The sequence below is a fragment of the Dipodomys spectabilis genome, unplaced genomic scaffold (assembly GCF_019054845.1).
Source record: "Dipodomys spectabilis isolate Male_0828 unplaced genomic scaffold, ASM1905484v1 ptg000051l, whole genome shotgun sequence".
NCBI lineage: Eukaryota > Metazoa > Chordata > Mammalia > Rodentia > Heteromyidae > Dipodomys > Dipodomys spectabilis.
Window position 1 is genome coordinate 20,398,439 of NW_024870728.1, and position 17,202 is coordinate 20,415,640.

At 36.9% G+C, this 17,202-nt stretch overlaps 1 protein-coding gene across 1 annotated transcript in view; it reads right to left on the reverse strand.

Moving 5' to 3' along the window:
- Positions 1–17,202, reverse strand: part of Pikfyve (phosphoinositide kinase, FYVE-type zinc finger containing) — an 80,767-nt gene that overhangs the window by 58,024 nt on the left and 5,541 nt on the right. The window contains exons 3-9 of the mRNA XM_042678998.1: positions 16,847–16,996; positions 13,591–13,709; positions 13,127–13,298; positions 9,704–9,911; positions 6,795–6,884; positions 2,018–2,156; positions 263–420 (exon numbers count right to left, since the gene is read on the reverse strand). Of these exons, the coding sequence (XP_042534932.1) occupies positions 263–420; positions 2,018–2,156; positions 6,795–6,884; positions 9,704–9,911; positions 13,127–13,298; positions 13,591–13,709; positions 16,847–16,996 (1,036 nt within the window). The remainder of the gene's footprint in view (positions 1–262; positions 421–2,017; positions 2,157–6,794; positions 6,885–9,703; positions 9,912–13,126; positions 13,299–13,590; positions 13,710–16,846; positions 16,997–17,202) is intronic.

A 17,202-nucleotide genomic window follows, 5' to 3' on the forward strand; every position in this document is an offset into this window, starting at 1 on the left:
TCTACATTCTATCTGGCTTTACTACTGGGTTCTGTGTACTTCTTTGAATATGGTAAATTGTGACCCCAATTTGGCTTCTTGAAACTATTCTCTTAACAATTAAAACCAAGTATAAGGCAATTAATTAGTTAGTTCCCCAAATCATCAAACACATAAAACTCTGACTCACAAAGATATATTACCCTTACGTTTTCAAACATTTATGTTCATTACAAATAAATTACGAAATAATTTCAAGACCTCTTTCTTGAGATCACAATACCTTGTGGCTATGTGTCCATTTCGGATTAGCCAGTTGACTAACTCCTTTCCTACTATGCAGTTAGGATGTGTACGCAGCCAGTAGCGGTGATCCTGAAACTCCATTCCACTACTGTGATGACAGATTTTTTTCCACAGATCCTTTAACTGAACACTGTCCTGTAATCACATTACGAGCAAATAGTTACCCCTCAGAAAGATGTTATACACATCTCCAGATTCTTTTTTGTGATTCTGAGATGCATAAAAGGAATTTGAAAAGCATTTCTTTATGATTGAATACAAAGGACATATACACAGAATAGCTTGAACTCAATTTATGTAATTCCAAGCACCATTTTCTTCTATGGAAAACCAATTACCACTAGTACTTTCTTTTCCAGTCAATGACACATATTATCAGTCTCTAAGTTAAATGCAAAACTGTCTAGTTCGGAGATGTAGGAGGCCACTGTCAATCTTACTAATCTAAGATAAACACTGCTAGGAACCTTCACTTCACTCTATTCTTATCTACACCCAACTATACCCAATATGTCCATTTAAAAAATAAAATAAAAACCTCCCATGAATTATTTTCATTTCAAAAAAAAACTTCAGTGTTCTTAGGCAACTACAGGCTCAAATCAAAACTTGTAAGGAAAGACTTAATTCTTTGCCTTCTACTAGGTAGTCTCAAAAACTTTCCATTCTCATTGCCAATAGACTTAACTCTTCCAACTAATAAAATCTATGTCACTCCATGAAAAATGCTATGTATGCTTGAAATGCCATGTATCTTTTCTTACACTTAAAAAAAGATTCACTTTTCTGTTCCATCCCTTGTTCCATTCCTGTCTCCCTCAGTATTAATGATTAATTAATGATTAATCTGTATGGCATATAGTTATTTTATTTGACACTCATTTCTGCTGTTATTACTTCTTCTACAATTAAGGACCTTCTCAATGACCTGGTTTAAGTCTTTGAATTATAAGTGTGAAATCAGAAGCAATGTTTTCCAATTCTGTGAATCACTCTTAGGATAGGACACACTAATTTACACAAATAACACTGAAGAACTTTTAACTGATTTTCTCACATAAACAAGGAACTAAATGTCTGAGTGTTCCATGTGTGTAAGAAATGTATTTCAAAGCTTAAACAAGCTGAGACCCAACTAAAAGTTAAGCTCTCTTATTGTACAAACAGCTAATGAGCTTGCCAAATGAAAGCATAAAGAAAATATTAATGCAATGAGTGCGAATAGAACACTTGATCAACTTCTCGTACTCCTAGTTAAAAATAAGCTACTTATTTCTGTTTCCTTCCTTTCTTTTTCTCTCTTCTCCCCTTTTTCTCTCCCCTTCTTCTTCCCACTTCTCTTCTTCTCTTCTCACTTCTCCCATTCCCCTCCTCCTTTCCCTTTCTTTTCCCTTCTCCCTTCCTCTTTCCCTAGATTCCTCCCCCTCTTCTCTTCCTTCCAGTCTTACAATGTAGCCCAAAGATAATCTTAAAATTGCAGTCTCCTGCCTTACTTAAAAGTGCTGAGATTATATGCATGTGCCTTCATGCCCAACTATTTCATTTATGTTTCCTTAACAAAGAGAGAGAGAAAGAGACAGACAGACAGGGAATGGGGAAGGGAAGGGAAGAAAAGGGAAGGGAAGAGAAGGGAAGGAAGAGTCAAAGGGAGGGAAAAAAGAAAGGAGAGAAACCAATGAAGTAGTAACTTTATTTTCAAAATTAATATAGGTCATAAATACTAAATTGGTACCAGAAGAATTTTTCGTTCATCCTCTGTGGTCTCTGTCCGAAGATATGTTCGGTTAGCCTGGGGACTAACAGATGTCTCATATGAGGGTACCATAGGAGAACCAGATCGATCCAGTGACAGGTTAGTAATGCTGGCTGATCTGGAAATAAAAACAAAAAGTAAAAATCACAGTTATAAATTCTTTACTAGTAAATAGTTACAGTAGAAATTCGTATTTAAGTAAATACTCCTTGCCAATGTTACAATAGTTATCTGTATTACTGTTTTGGAAAACAAGGAAGAAGACAGCTAGATCTCTCTGCACTACATTTGCAACTTCTAGTGAGTCTATATTTGTAAACAAGTTTTTTAAAAAGTTGCTACAGAAAGATTACAAGAAAACAACCATATAATTCATATACTGGTAATATTTCAAAAGAAATAGATATAAACTCTTGGTACAAATATTGGATTTTTTTTAAATTGACAAAGCTAAAAGGCTAGAGGAGTGGCTCAAGTGATAGAATGCCAACCAAGAAAACAAGTCAAAGGCCTTGAGTTAAAGCCCTGGTAGAAGAAAAGAGGAGAAGGATTGGGAGAAGGAGAGGGAAAAAGAGGGGAAGGGAGGGGAGGGGAGGGGAGGGGAGGGGAGGGGAGGGGAGGGGAAGTGACGGGAGGGGAGGGGAGGGGAGGGGAGGGGAGGGGAGAGGAGGAGAGGGGAGGAGAGGAGAGGAGAGGAGAATGACAAAAAAATACAAACTACAACTTACAGGCCAATTGCAGCCAATTTCCTGTTTATGTACAGTCTAAGAACTAAGAATCATTTCTATAGATAACTATCTTGCAATCAATTTAATAATGGACAACACTAATTTGTTGGGGAGGGGGGGAGGGGGTGCTCTCCTTTAGCTCTTTTCATTCAAAGATTGTGCTACCTGAGCCACAGCTCCACTCCTGGCTTTTTGCTGGTTAATTAGAGGTAAGAGTTACAGACTTTTCTGCCCAGGCTGGCTTCAAATTCTGATAGCCTCCTGTGTAGCCAGGATTACAGGCATGAGCCACCGGTGCCCAGCCTGAGAACACTAATTCTGAACTCCAACTAAATAAAGCCCAAGAATTCATTTTTTCCCATTAGTAGATATATTTAAAATACTGTCCTCAAATATTATATTTTGGCCTAATTAGTAAAATTAAAATAATGGAAATTAGTTTCCTCTCATGTACTTAAATGTCTTCAATTTTGCCTTAGCAAATTTACTGGACAAATGATTTAAACATACTACCAACAGCATCAAGTAAGCTTCTACTTTGGAAAAAAATTAACTAGAAAATGAGTTAACTACCTAAAAATAAAAAGATAACTTGCCAAACACCTATATGTACTTATTCTAGCTACTCAAGGGCAGAGATTAGAAGGATCTTGATTTCAGGCTAGCCTGAGAAAAAAGTTAGTGAGATCACCATCTCAACAGGAAAGGGATGTGGTTTGTATTCATCTATCACTCTAACTGCTTTGGAAGCATAAATCAAATGATCCTGTTCCAGGCTGGTCCAGGTAAGAAAAAAGAAAAAAAAAAACTGATACTCTATCTCAAAAAGTAACCAGAGCAAAAAGGGCTGGAGACATGGACTCCAAGTGGTAGAGAACTGCCTACTAACACAAGGTCCTGAGTTCAAACCCTAGAAAAAGAAGGAGGGAGGGAGGGAGGGAGCGAGGGAGGGAGGGAGCGAGGGAGGGAAGGAAGGAAGTCAGACAAGCAGACAGGCAATCTTAATTTCTTTGTAAGTAATTAAAAGCAGCAGCATCTATGTCCTGGTATCACTTAATACATTCATTGGGTTATTAGATACCACATAACACATTCATCAGGGTAAAAGAAATAAATTCCCTCATTTAAGCCTTATAGAATTCTATGAAGAAATAATTACCAGCTCTATTTTATAAAAAAATCAAGAATCAGAGAATAATTACTCAGATATTAATTTGTGTAGAGTATCTCAGTTTATAAAATATAAGGACTACAACTCAAAATTGTCTGGATTAAAAAAAATCCTCTCTCAAACCTGGCGCCAGTGGCTCACTCCTCTATCCCAGCTATTCAAGAGGCTGAAATTTGAGGATAAAGGCTCAAAGCCAGCCCGGGCAGAAAAGTCTGTGAGACTTTTAGCTCCAATAAACTACTCAGAAAAAAGTGGCACTGCTGTTCAAATGGTAGAGCCCTAGCCTTGAGCACAAAGAGGTTCAAGAACAGCACCGAGGCCCTGAGTTCAAGCCCCAGGACCACCCACCCCCACAAAAAAAATTTCTCTAGTATTTGTAAAAATATTTTAAAGTAAGAAATAATTCAAAATTTAGCACATTAATTATTAGCAGTTAATGGGAGACCACTGATATCAAGGCAATTTTTTAAAGCAATCAGCTATGTTTTAGCATTTATTCCTTTAGTCAAAGACTACTATGTTTTATTCAATTAATTTAAATCTCTTTTCCGATGGCTGCACTAATTCATGCATTCTACTTATCTAACAATCATCCCTACAAATATTCTAGCATAGTGGCAATAAAAACAAAGTCATTAATTTTGCTGTCAAAGCACTAATAAATATGTTGTGGCAAGGATGATAATTAAAATTATGTTTAAAGTAGCACTCATCAAGCAAATTATATCTGTCTCAAAACTTACATCCATCTTAGCATTAATTTGAAACACCTGGAGATACATTATAAATTGGAGACAATTCTACAATTGTGCACATGCCAACAGGAACGCCATCATTGGTCTTAGATTTCAAAAATCTTTAACTCCACTTCCCCTTGCTGTACTTTTCCTCCTTCCTTTGGTACCAAAAACCCCATCTCCAATTATTCTACAACACACTGAAATTGTCTATTATTGTGATCAACGTTACTGTATTATTGTAGTACTGAGGTTTGAATTCAGGGCCTTATGCTAGATAGGCAAGCAAGCAACTACAACTTGAGTCACAACTTCAGCACTCCATGCTTTAGAATGCTTTTCAGGTCATATCTTATGTTTTTACTTTATCCAAACTCAGACAAAAATCCTCCTAACTAAGCCTCACATATAGCTGGGATTATAGCTACATACCTCCATGCCCAACTTGTTTGTTAAGACTGTCTCCTTGTTGGCCCAGGCTGATCTCACACTGTAATCCTCCAAGTCTCTACTCCCAAGTAGCTGAGTTTACAGCAGTGAGTCACTGTGCCCAGCTACCAATATTATTTTAAATCCAATACTTAGTTTTTCCTCATCTTATTTAAAACATGAGCAGTATACCTCCTCTCTCCTTTAAACCCTTCTTTACTTCACTGCTAATAAAAATCCTCTTCCTAGTTTTCCTCTCATCTCACTGGCCTCTACATTTCAGTCCTCTTCTGATTCTTCTTCACTTCCCAAACTCAATCTCAATCCTACTTACTCTTATCACTCACTGTTTTGATGATGTCCATGCAGATTCATTACCGCAATTAAATGCCATTCACATGATGACAACATCGAAGTTTGTATCTTAAGCCTGCACTTTTCCTCTAAATTCTTGACATCTAATACATGTCTAATACATGTCAACATGTCAATAAAGCCAATTCCATTCTTTCAACTGCTCAGGCTCGAAACTGAGTCACTTTTGATGTCTCTATTGTATAACTGATTATCTGTACAAAATCTATCTAGAGTCTGACCATTTTTCATTTGATCTCCTCCACTACCACCATTTCTCCTATTCTAATCTAAATCAGTTTTCTTGCCTGGATTTACTATGCTACTCACAGAGCATCCAAAATGTGCCTTTTAAAACAGTTCAGGTTGGATGCTGCCGGCTCATGTTATAGCTACTGGGAAAGAAGAAATAAGGAGTATCAGCTCAGGTAAAAAGTTCTAGAGATCCTATCTCAATCAATAGCTAGATGTGATGGTGCTACAGCATCATAGCTACATCATACCTATCATCATAGCTACAGCAGGAAAGATAAAAACAGAATGATCACAGTACAGGACCACGTAAACAAAAAGTGAGAAGTCTCTCTCAAAAATAACCAGAGTAAGACTGGAAGTGTGTGGGGGTCAACTGGTAGGACATCAGAATGCCTCACATTGACAGCAAGTTTAGTAAAGTCTTGTGAAATTAAGTCTACTTTGCCCACATGATCCAGCTTTCTGCTCCTTGGTATTTGCCCAAACACAGAAACCTATACACAGATGTTAACAACAGTTGTATAATTGCTGAAACTTAGAAGCAACCAAGATGCCCTTCAACAGATGAATAAACCATGTTGCATCTAAAAAATGGAATACTATTCAGAATAGCACTTAAAAGTAAGTTACCAAGGCATTCAAGAAACAAATGCGTATCATTGAGAAAAGCCAAAGTGAACCTAAAACTGCAAACTATTAACTAAAAACACAAACAAAATAATGATATCCACTACTGATTTTCAAATGGTTGACAAAAATTGTATATTATATAAAAAGTAATAAAACAGGCAAAATGTAAATCAGTAAAATCTCAATGAAGAATACATTAACATTTATTTTCATATTATTATAACTATTTTGCAAGTTGGACATTTTTCAATACAAAAATTACAAGATACAAAACTTTTTAAATGAGAGAATAAAAATGAAAAGAGCTCAGTAAAAAGGAAATGATGGCTTACTCTAGTTTCTACCTAAGAAATTGTATGACAAGCAATCTCATATTTATTATGTTTGTTCTCACTATTAAGAAAACAAACAAAATCAGACACAAGATGCATGATTTTTATTTGACAATTTACCTGTTTCGAGCAGGAGATTTTCCCGCATCCTCTTGAACAGAAACAAGTCTTGTGGAGAGAGCAGTATTTGAGGTGTCTGGATGAATCAAACTAAAAAGAAAATAATACTGAGATAATTTGGGACAACAGAGGGCAAATCTAATTTCAGTGACGTTCTTTAGCATTATTTTTTTCTGTGGCAGTAAAACTTAAAACTTTGGGTCTCACACGCTTAGTAGGCTCTCTCAATCACATCTGGCATTCCACCAGGCTTTGCCTCCAGTCAAACTTTTTTTGCTAGCTAACTGGAGACTTGCTTTGACCCCTGACCTTCAAATCTTCAGATTTCAGCCTCTTAAACAAGTAGACTTACAGGCTTTATAAGAGTGAACTACCAGCACCCAGCTGTTTAACATTTAAAAGCCATAAATGATTTCTCTGTCATAGTGAGAATCTGGGCATTTTTTTTCTTCCTTTAATTAAGGTAGAAACTGGGCATGGTTTTTCTCTAAGTATAGCATATGCCAAAAAAAATAGTAAAGGATTAAAGTGTATTAAATGTGGATTAAGTAAAAAAATTAGTCTAATAGGTAATTTATAAAAATCCTTCCAATATCACACATACAAAATAGAATTGATTCAAGGGAGACCTATGAGTTTCAAAATATTAATATCAGTTACCACAACACATTTGAACACCAGCACCACAACACTAGGTCCAAGTGTAGGCTGCCCTTCTATGTGATCTGGGGTTCATTAGTTATCTTTCTGAGCCCAAGCACTCCAATAAAAAAATAAAAGTGCCTACTAGAGATATGGTAACTAACAAAAGAAGACTAAAAAAGAATACTAAACAATTAGTGCAGAGCCTTGAACTATTATTCTACTTCTGACCTCTCTCTTAGATCTCTCAGGTATCTTACATCTCTCAAGTTCTCATACTTGATTTATTTTATTAAATCACACTTGCCAATGCTGGGTTCGCAAATGGACCATTTGCAACTATGAACGGCTTAACTAAAACAAGCAAAATCTGAAGAATTCGTATTTTGTATTGTTTAATAAAACACAGAACCAGTTCTTTAAGTTAAGTATCTATCTATCTATCTAGTACAAGAATCATAATAAGCCTAAACCAGGGGCTCACATCTGTAACCCTAGCTACTCAGGAGGCAGAGATCTGAGTACAACAGTTCAAAGCCAGCCCAGGCAAGAAAGTCTGTGAGAGTCTTTCCTCCAATTAATTACCACAAGTCCAGAAGTAGAGCTGTGGCTAAAGCAGGAAAATATTAGCCTTAAGCAAAAAAGCTCAGGAAGCCAGGCACTGGTGGCTCACACCTATAATCCTCGCTACTCAGGAGGCTGAGATCTGAGTATAACAGTTCAAAGCTAGCCCAGGCAGGAAACTCCAGGAGACTCTTATCTACAATAAACCAATCAGAGTAAGTCAGAAAACTTTAAAAAGTACCTGACCAGGACTGGGGAGGTGGCTCAGCGTAGAGCGTAGAGCGCTTGCTTTGCATGCCTGAGGCCCTGGGTTTGATTCCTCAGCACCACATAAGCAAAAAAAAAAAGTACCTGACCAATGAATTTCTTTTTCTTTTTGTCACTGGTGGCCTGGGCATAGTCCTTAAGCAATTTTGCTTAAGACTAGGGCTCTACTACATTTAGCCCCAACTCCACTTCCAGTTTTTGAGTGGCTAGTTGGAGATAAGAGTCTCAAGGACTTTCCTGCCCAGCTGGCTTTGAACTGCGATCCTCAGATCTCAGCCTCCAGAGTAATCAGGATTTCATGCATGAGCCACTGGCTCCTGGCTTGATCAGTGATTTTTTTTTGTAGTAATTGTGTTCTGTCTAGTCCTACTTCTCTCTCTATTCTCAATAAAACCACTATTGCAAATTTTATGTTCATCATTATCTTTCTCTGAAAAAGAAGATATTCATTTTATATATTTCTGAACTTTATGTAAAAGGATTAGTAACTGACATTTGACTAGGTGACTTTCTTTTCTATTCTATGGTATGTTGAGATTTATACTTGTTGAATATAGTTGTAATTATTTTTTATTTGTTTGGTTATATAATATACTAATTCCTCACTTCTTGAAGAGATAGCTGAGAAAAGTCTAAGCTCTTTGACATGGTCAGATTTGGTATTATGCTTAAGAAAATTACTTAGCTAAATTAAGTAAAACAACCAGAAACTGATGAACCAAGGATTCTAATTAAACAATTTTAAGTAACTTCCATGAGAAAGTTAGCAGCATCTTCCATTACCATCCACTACAGAAAAGTATTTACATATATAGAAAGACATAAAATATCCCTTTGGAAGGAAAATAATGCAATTTGATTTGGAAATATGAATACACATATTACAAGCACTAGCCTTTTCAAAGAAGACTACTTTAGGAATTACTAATCTCAATGACTTCCATTATCTAATCAAGTTTTTTTTGTTGTTGTTGTTTGTTTTGGCCAGTCGTAGGGCCTGAACTCTGGGCCTGGGCACTGTCCCTCAGCTCTTCAGCTCAAGGCTAGTGCTCTACCACTCGAGTCATAGCACCATTTCTGGCTTTTTCTGCTTATGTGGTGCTGAGGAATCGAACCCAAGGCCTCATGCATGCAAGCCAAGCGCTCTACCACGAGCCACCTTCCCAGCCCCTAAACAAGTTTTATCAATACCAGACACTCCCAAAAGCACTTGTTTTGATGTCAACAACAGAACAATGATAAGAAAGCTAAAGTTTCCTCTCAAGAATGTAACATTCTAATTAATTAGTATCATTACTATCCATAAATATTTGTAAAGAAAAGGAGTAAATGTGAATTTTCAGGAACCAATCCAAAAAAAATGTTAGCCCCAAACACTCAAAAGTCACTATTAGTTCTTTTCCAATTTAAGTAAAATTATATCCAAGCGAGAGTACCTTTGCCAGGCTAAATCATCCTCTAAGAATATGTTCCGGCTGGCTTTTCTACTGCCAACAGGTGTTCGGGGCTCATTTGGATCAAGTACAGAGACAGAACAAGCAGAATCAGAAAGAGCATTCAGGTCTTCTCCAATGGAGTTACTATCTGTAGAATGTGCATAACTTAAAGCTATTTTTCTACAATATGTACAAGCTCGAAGGTCCCCTAGGAAAAAAAAGAAAAAAAATTAATTAAAAGGTAGTAGTAATATATTACTTAACTAAATATTTAATAAGAAACTAATAACAGGGAAATATTTTCAAACAAAAACTAACAAACAAGGCATTTTAAGGAAGTGAATTTGTAATAGTTTGACTACTATAGTTTTACTATGGCAAATTCATCAAAGTATCAAATTACCTGAGAATTTCAGACTTGCCAGCCAGATCCTTAAAATACAGGTGAACAGACAGGCAGTGGCTCACACATGTAATCCTAGCTACTCAAAAGGCTATTTGAGGATCACAGTTCAATGGCAGCCTTAGCAGAAAAGTCTCTATTGGACTCTTATCTCCAATTAACCACTCAAAAACTGGAAGTGGTAGAGCACTAGCCCTGAGTGAAAGGGCTCAAGGCCAGTGCCAAGGCCCTGAGTTCAAGCTTCACGACTAACAAAAAGAAAAAAAAATACCGGTGAAATCTCCTCTCAATCTCTCTCTCCATACACACTTACATATACACTCACACACTGTGGACCCTATTAGTTGTTTCTTTGAAGAATCCTGACTAGTAGAGATCTTGGTACTAAGAAAAGTTTTAAAGTAATATAACCTTAAGGTTTCTGCATTGGCTCACAGGTTTCTGGAATTGGTTTTCTCATTTGATTAGATGTAAAAGCACTAATAGTGAATTCCAGTAATGGGGACAATATTACTAAGCTATGGTGCTGTGAAGTAATAAACCCTATGTACTCCAAATCAAATACTTAGAAGAAATGAGGTTCAGGGCAAACATATACTTAATATCTTACAATCTTTTTGTTTATCAATTATATAATTAGCTTGCTGCTCCTAACTGCAGTACACAAAGGAAAGAAAATGACAATCTCAGAGACTCAAATTCCAAGGTCAACAACTGTAAAACTTAGCTGGAGATGTGGCACAGTTGCTAAAATATTTGTACCAAGCAAAAGGCCCAGCATCTCAAGAAAACAAATAAATTATACAAAACCCTAACACCATACAGTCTCAGTGAAATGTTGAAAAGCAAACCAATAATTTCAAACTGAAACACAAACACAAAGAGAGGAAAATGCGAAATAGAAACATAAGAGTTATAGTAGTGGATCTGTCTACAAGCCATAGAACAATGAGCCTTGCCAACAACCACCAAAAGCCAGGACAGAAGTGTGGGATGAATTTTCCAGCACAGTCTTCATAAGGAATCAACTCTGCCAACTCCTTTCAGATATTTGGCCTCCAGAAATATGACACAACAAACTGCTGTTGTTTTAAGCCAAATGACTTTCCCTTCCCTGCCTTTATTATTAAGTTCTAGCAGATCCTTTAAAAAAAAAAAAGTACAAAGTAAGACCAAGAGGATATGGGTTGTACTCCAAGAGGATAAAATTAGATCAAGCCAAATTTACTCATATGGGCCCTATAAGCAAATTCTAGATTAAATATTGTAGCTCAAGCAGTAAAACAGAACTGTTAAGATATTAGTAGCTTTTTTTCTACTTTTTTCCACAATAAATCATACTTGGAGCCAGGCTCATGCCTAAAATCCTAGCAACTCAGGAGGCTGAGATCTGAAGACTGTAAAGAGATCTGAAGCCAGTGGCAGAAAACTCTATGAAACTCTTATCTCTGATTAATTACCAAAAAGCCAGAAGTAGAGCTTTGGCTCAAGTAGTAAAACACTATCCTTGAGCATGAAAGTTCAGGGACAGTGCCCAGGCCCTGAGTTCAAGCCTCAGGATCAGCACCAAAAAAAAAAAAAATTATTAAGCAGGGTAATACCATCATATGATTAAATTAGCATTTTAAAAAGAACACTGACTATAGAGTATGAAAAGGCAATGCAATATATGGGGAAAACTAAAGGTAAAAAGAGTGGGCTGGGAAGGTGGCTCAGTGGAAGAGTGCTTGCCTAGCATGCATGAGGCCCTGTGTTCGATTCCTCAGCACCATAAGCAGAAAGCACCAGAAGTGATGCTGTGGCTCAAGTGGTAGAGTGCTAGCCTTGAGCCGAAGCGCTGAGGGACAGTGCCCAGACCCAGAGTTCAGGCCCCATGACTGACCAAAAAAAAACAAAAACAAAAAACCTAAAGTCATAATCTGGGTCAAAGATAATGGGATTCTAAACTTTTTAACAATTTAGATTAAAAAAGAAAAAGTAAGGGCAAAAGATCTGTACAATAATAAAAACAACATGAAAGGGATATTAATAGTGTTCTGCGGGGAGGGAGTTGGAGATATGTATCAGTGGTACAGTATTTGCCTAGCATGCATAACCTAGGTTTTAAGTACAGAACCAGAAAAAAATAAAATTTAAAAATTATTTTTAAAAATTTTTTATAAACTATGGTGATACATGTCTATATTCCCAGCACTCAGGAGGGTTGTGGTAGGAGCATTGCCAAGTTTGAGGCCAGCATGGGCTACAAAGAGTTCCATATACTAGGCTAAATAGCAAGATCCTGCCTTTCAAGAAAAAGTTCACTCGGGTAATTTCTACCAACTTTGCGTTCTTAAATCATTATATGAAACCACACAACACTGTTTACCTTTTTCTGTCTTTATAATAACTTAAATTTTCTGTATTAAGAATATTTTACCTTCCTTATGAAAGACTGAGTAAAAGATCTTTGTAAACAAACTCTTAATAGTAATAAAAATTAATGTTCTATCTTGTCTAAAAATCTACCTTGTCTAATAATGTCTAATGCTCCTATAATTTTTGATAGTATCTTATGATACTAGTCTACTTTTTTTGATACTAGTATACTTTTATACTTTTACTCTAATTATTTGTGGACACTGCCACCTACTTTATTAACTACAAAGTTCCCCTTCCCTTTATTTTCTTTATTTTCTTTTTTTGGTCACAGGCTTGAACTTAGGCCCTGGGTGCTGTTCCTGAGCTCTTTTGCTCAAGGCTAGCACTTTACCGAGTCACAGCGCCACTTCTGGTTTTCTGGTGGCTAATTGCAAGTAAGAGTCTTACAAACTTTCCTGCCTGAGCTGGCCTGGAAGCACGATCTTCAGATCTCAGTCTCCTGAGTGGCTAGGATTACAGGTGTGAGCCACGAGTGCATGCAGCTTCCCTTCTTATGTATAAAACTCAAAATAAAAACTGGATTAACATTGGTCCTGCATTATACTGATTTTATTATCACAATCCATAAAACCTGTAATACTGTCAGTAAAATACATTACCTGTATAGCCCATAAATTTCCCAGGGATTTCTTGGTTACAGCAACGACTGCAGAAAATCTGCCCACAGAGACGGCAGTGGTGTCTGCGCCTAAAGGTTGTAAATTTTTCACTGCAGTCATAGCACTCTTTACATTGGCTATCTGGCATCCAGTACTGCTTCAGGTCACTATCCTATAACAACAAAATATGTGAAGAAATTTTCGAAACAGTGACTATCTATGGCAAAGTTACAATGGCAAATGAAATCTTAGGTATCTTTTACAGAAAATAATGAGCTAATTCTAAGGAACAAATGAAACACAAAAGGCAAAAATGACAACTTGAAGGAAAAAAAATTAAAGGACATATTTCTATCCAATGGGTAATAAACTTTCCTTCAAGAGTCATTAAGCCATTTTCAGTGAGTAGCCCCCAAAGAGCTTAATAAGGAATTTCCCAAAGCCTCTAGACAAACAGTGCCTACCTGGCTTTTCCCCTCCATGATTTCCTTGAGACGTTTTAATACTGTGCTGAGGCTTCGAAGCTGAACAGCTGTACGAGGATCATGACCTCCAAAGGTAGGTTCCGGTTTCCTTCTTGTATCTAGCCGAATTTTTAAAAACCAATCTTATTAAGAGTTCTAGTGTCTTTATAAAACATTGTACATACGTGATAGTGTCCTTATTGCTAGCCTTACTGATGTTCTCCCAGACAGTGAAAGGGATTGAGAATTAAATGCTAAGAGTTTATTGAAAGTACTTATCATTTAAAAAAGTTTCACAAGCAAGTAAGGGATACTTAAGACAAGAACTGTCTGAGATGATTGATGATTTTGAGGTCTAGGGTGGAAGCATCACTTAGAGGGCCAAATTTATTAATGATTTATTATACCCTTTGAGCTCAACCGAGTTAACCAGAGGAGTGCTAAAACTATTCCTACAGCTCTTTTCACCTGCTCAACCCTGCTGCTCCAAACTGGAAGGGGTCTTTTATGCCTGAAATAGCAATAAAATACTAAAACTATCAATATTTTTTAAAAGCTCAAATTCCAGTTTTGTGCCTTAAGTGGGATATGCCAACCAAACTGCCACCTATTATTTCCTTAAAAGTAAGGAAATAATTTTTATCTAAAGAGACCAAAATTACACTTCAAATTTCTATCTATTCCCGGTTCCACATAACCTGTGGTACAGGTAAGTAGCCCCTACTTATCTGCAGTTTTGCTTTCCAAACTTTCAACACCCTCATCAACTGCAGAACAAAAATATTAGCATTTGTTTTGATTCTTCCAAGAGAAGGACTATATTCAGATAACTCTTGTTATATTGTTGTAGTTATTTATTCTTGCTATTGGTTATTGATAATCTCTTACTGTGCCTAATGCATGAATTAAACTTTATCAAAGGTATTATAAATTAGAGCTTGATACTATCTGTGACTTTAGGCATCTACTGGAGAGTCTCAGAGGTATCCCTGCACATATTACTATAAAATAGAAAATATCCCATCCTGAATCTGCCTCAACTCACCATTTCCAAGACTTGTATTAAGTGGCTTTGTTTTGGAAGAGTGGGAAAGAAAGAATTACAAAAAAAAAAAAAATGAAAGGTTAATACCTATTCCCAAATTTATCAAGAATCATATTAACTCAAATAATTACTACCTCTAAACTGTACCTATTTTAGAAAATTTGTAAAACTTTTACCTTTCTATAGTTGTATCTTAATTTCAGCATATAGACTAGATATTTTGTTAGTCATATGTAAATATTAGAATGATTCGATGTTTCTTCAGTCTCAAATAATAAAGCAACTCTCTATGACTTACAAAAAATAAACAGATATAGCCAAGACTCAAAACAGCAGTGCTCCCTTTTTCAGGTGATAATGAATTGTGAAGCCCCTTACATTTAATACTGAGGAACAGAGAAAAGTCTTAAAAGAATCATCCACTGGAAAAGGATGAACAAGATCCTTCCTTGCACTCAAGAATAAAATCCATCCAAGAATGAAAATACAGTAGATATGAGACAAATCTGGTCTAGTTTCTAGACAACTAACCTTGGTTAGCTACTTCTCCTTCAAAATGGGTAAGAAAGCTAAATGGATACTAGAAAACTTTCCTAAGGTTAGAAAGCTCCCAATCAGTCTTTAGTGGGAAAAGAAACAAGCTTATGAGGCTCAAATGCTTCCAAAGCAGAATCCAAATTCAAGTGGACAGGATAGATAGAAAGGAATGGGGGAATAGCAGGCAGAGACTCCAAGCTCATCCAGGAAATACTTAAATTCAACTAGAGCAAAGCACCCAAGACAGAGTTTGGCAAGATGCCACCTTACAACCATTAAAAGATTAGATTCTAGTCTGACTCCTCCATGTTAACATTTGAAGAAATTCTATGCGAAAGAAAGAGATGGTGCTCTCTTTGGCCCCGGGCCCCCTCTTCTTCCCTCTGTAGAACAAAGGAAAGCATGATAGTATTTGGAAAAACTAATTCAAAACTGCAAAGTCAAAGCAGTAGGTGAAATTCTGTTCAAAAAACAAAAAACAAAAACAAAAAAATAATTCTTAATTCAGTTCAAAGAGCTTCCTAAACAAAACTTAGTATTGGCCATGAATCAGGTTTAAGAGCTAAACAGAGTCTGCTGAGGTTAAAGGTTACAGTGGGGATAAACTGGACTAAAAGGAGAGTTTGCTCTCTTCTGATTTTCTCTCTCTCTCTCACTCTCACTCTCTTGCTCTCGCTGTCACCCTCACCCTCCTTCCCTTCCTATTTTCCTCCTCCTCCTCTTCTTCCTGTCTCCTTCTGTCTCTCTCACACATTCCACATCCATCTACCCATCTCGCTGCTCTTTTATCCAACTGGCACATGCACTGAGGCTGCCCCAGTCCTTTAGCAGAAATTCCTCTTTTGCTTGGATTCTCCTCTTCTTCCAGTACACCAAGTTCAACAAGCAATAAAATACCCTTCTGCCAACCAATCACCGTTTTTTATACCTGTATTTCCCTGAAGGCCCTCATAAGAAAGATTGGCCAGACCAGACAGGAGCTGGAGTTCAGAAACACCTGATTCTCCTTTTCCCTGATTTTCCTTTCCCTTCTGTTACTCTTTCACTGTCTTTCTATCATCTTGAGCTGAGCAAACCACTCTACACAGAGTATAACAATCTAACAGAAATAAAACTTCATCTAGCCTCTGAACTCAGACATTGATCCCAGCCCACACTCATGAGAAGAGCATGAAAATGAATGAGATGATTATTAGTAGGCCAAGATGGAGAACACAAGCAGACAAAGGGAGCTCAGCTTATTCAGCCACACTGACAGTTTGCACCCCAACAAGGACAGAGGCCAAGAGCAAATGCAGCCCATTAATGGAGTTGACAAGAGTTCTGCAGCCAGAGGCATGCACACCACATTTCACTAGCATCCCAAGAACAGATGCAGAATTCATTCACAAAGTTGAAACTAACCTGAATTCTCCTGGGGATGCTGCAAACTGTTTTCTGCTGAAACCCAAGCAAGTAATTAATGAACAAACAATCAAGAGATCTGTGTCTTGCCTAGCAAAGTTTAATGACATGTTTTAAAAAAATTTTAAGTGTCAATTCTTCCACTACCTAAGGTAAAAATTTTATTTATTCTGAAGAGTACTTGACTTTTTAATAAACAGAAAGTTAAATGCAAAAAACAATGTGAGAAACTACGTAAATACCTAAGTGAAATAAAACACTATGTTTTACCTAATACTGATGAGCGACGCTGAAGTTCCTCATTCAGCTGCTTTTTGTAAGGTACAGGTGACCTCACAGATTGTGCCCTGGAAGGGAGTTGAGGGCTGGACCAACTTCCACTTGGAGACTGCTGCTCTCCTTGGCCCCCTTCTCCTCTCTCTGCAGCAAGGAAAAAGCTGGTGTTATTTGCAAAATTAAGACTCAGAGATGAGCAAAGAGGTGGCGGATAAAATTTTTAGACAAAATATGTATGTATAGTGAGCCCACCTTAATTCATCAATTTGCTATAGGCAGTTCTGACAAGCACAGTCAAACAAATTAATAAATTGAATTTTTAATGTAAATTCCCATGCCTATATTATGTG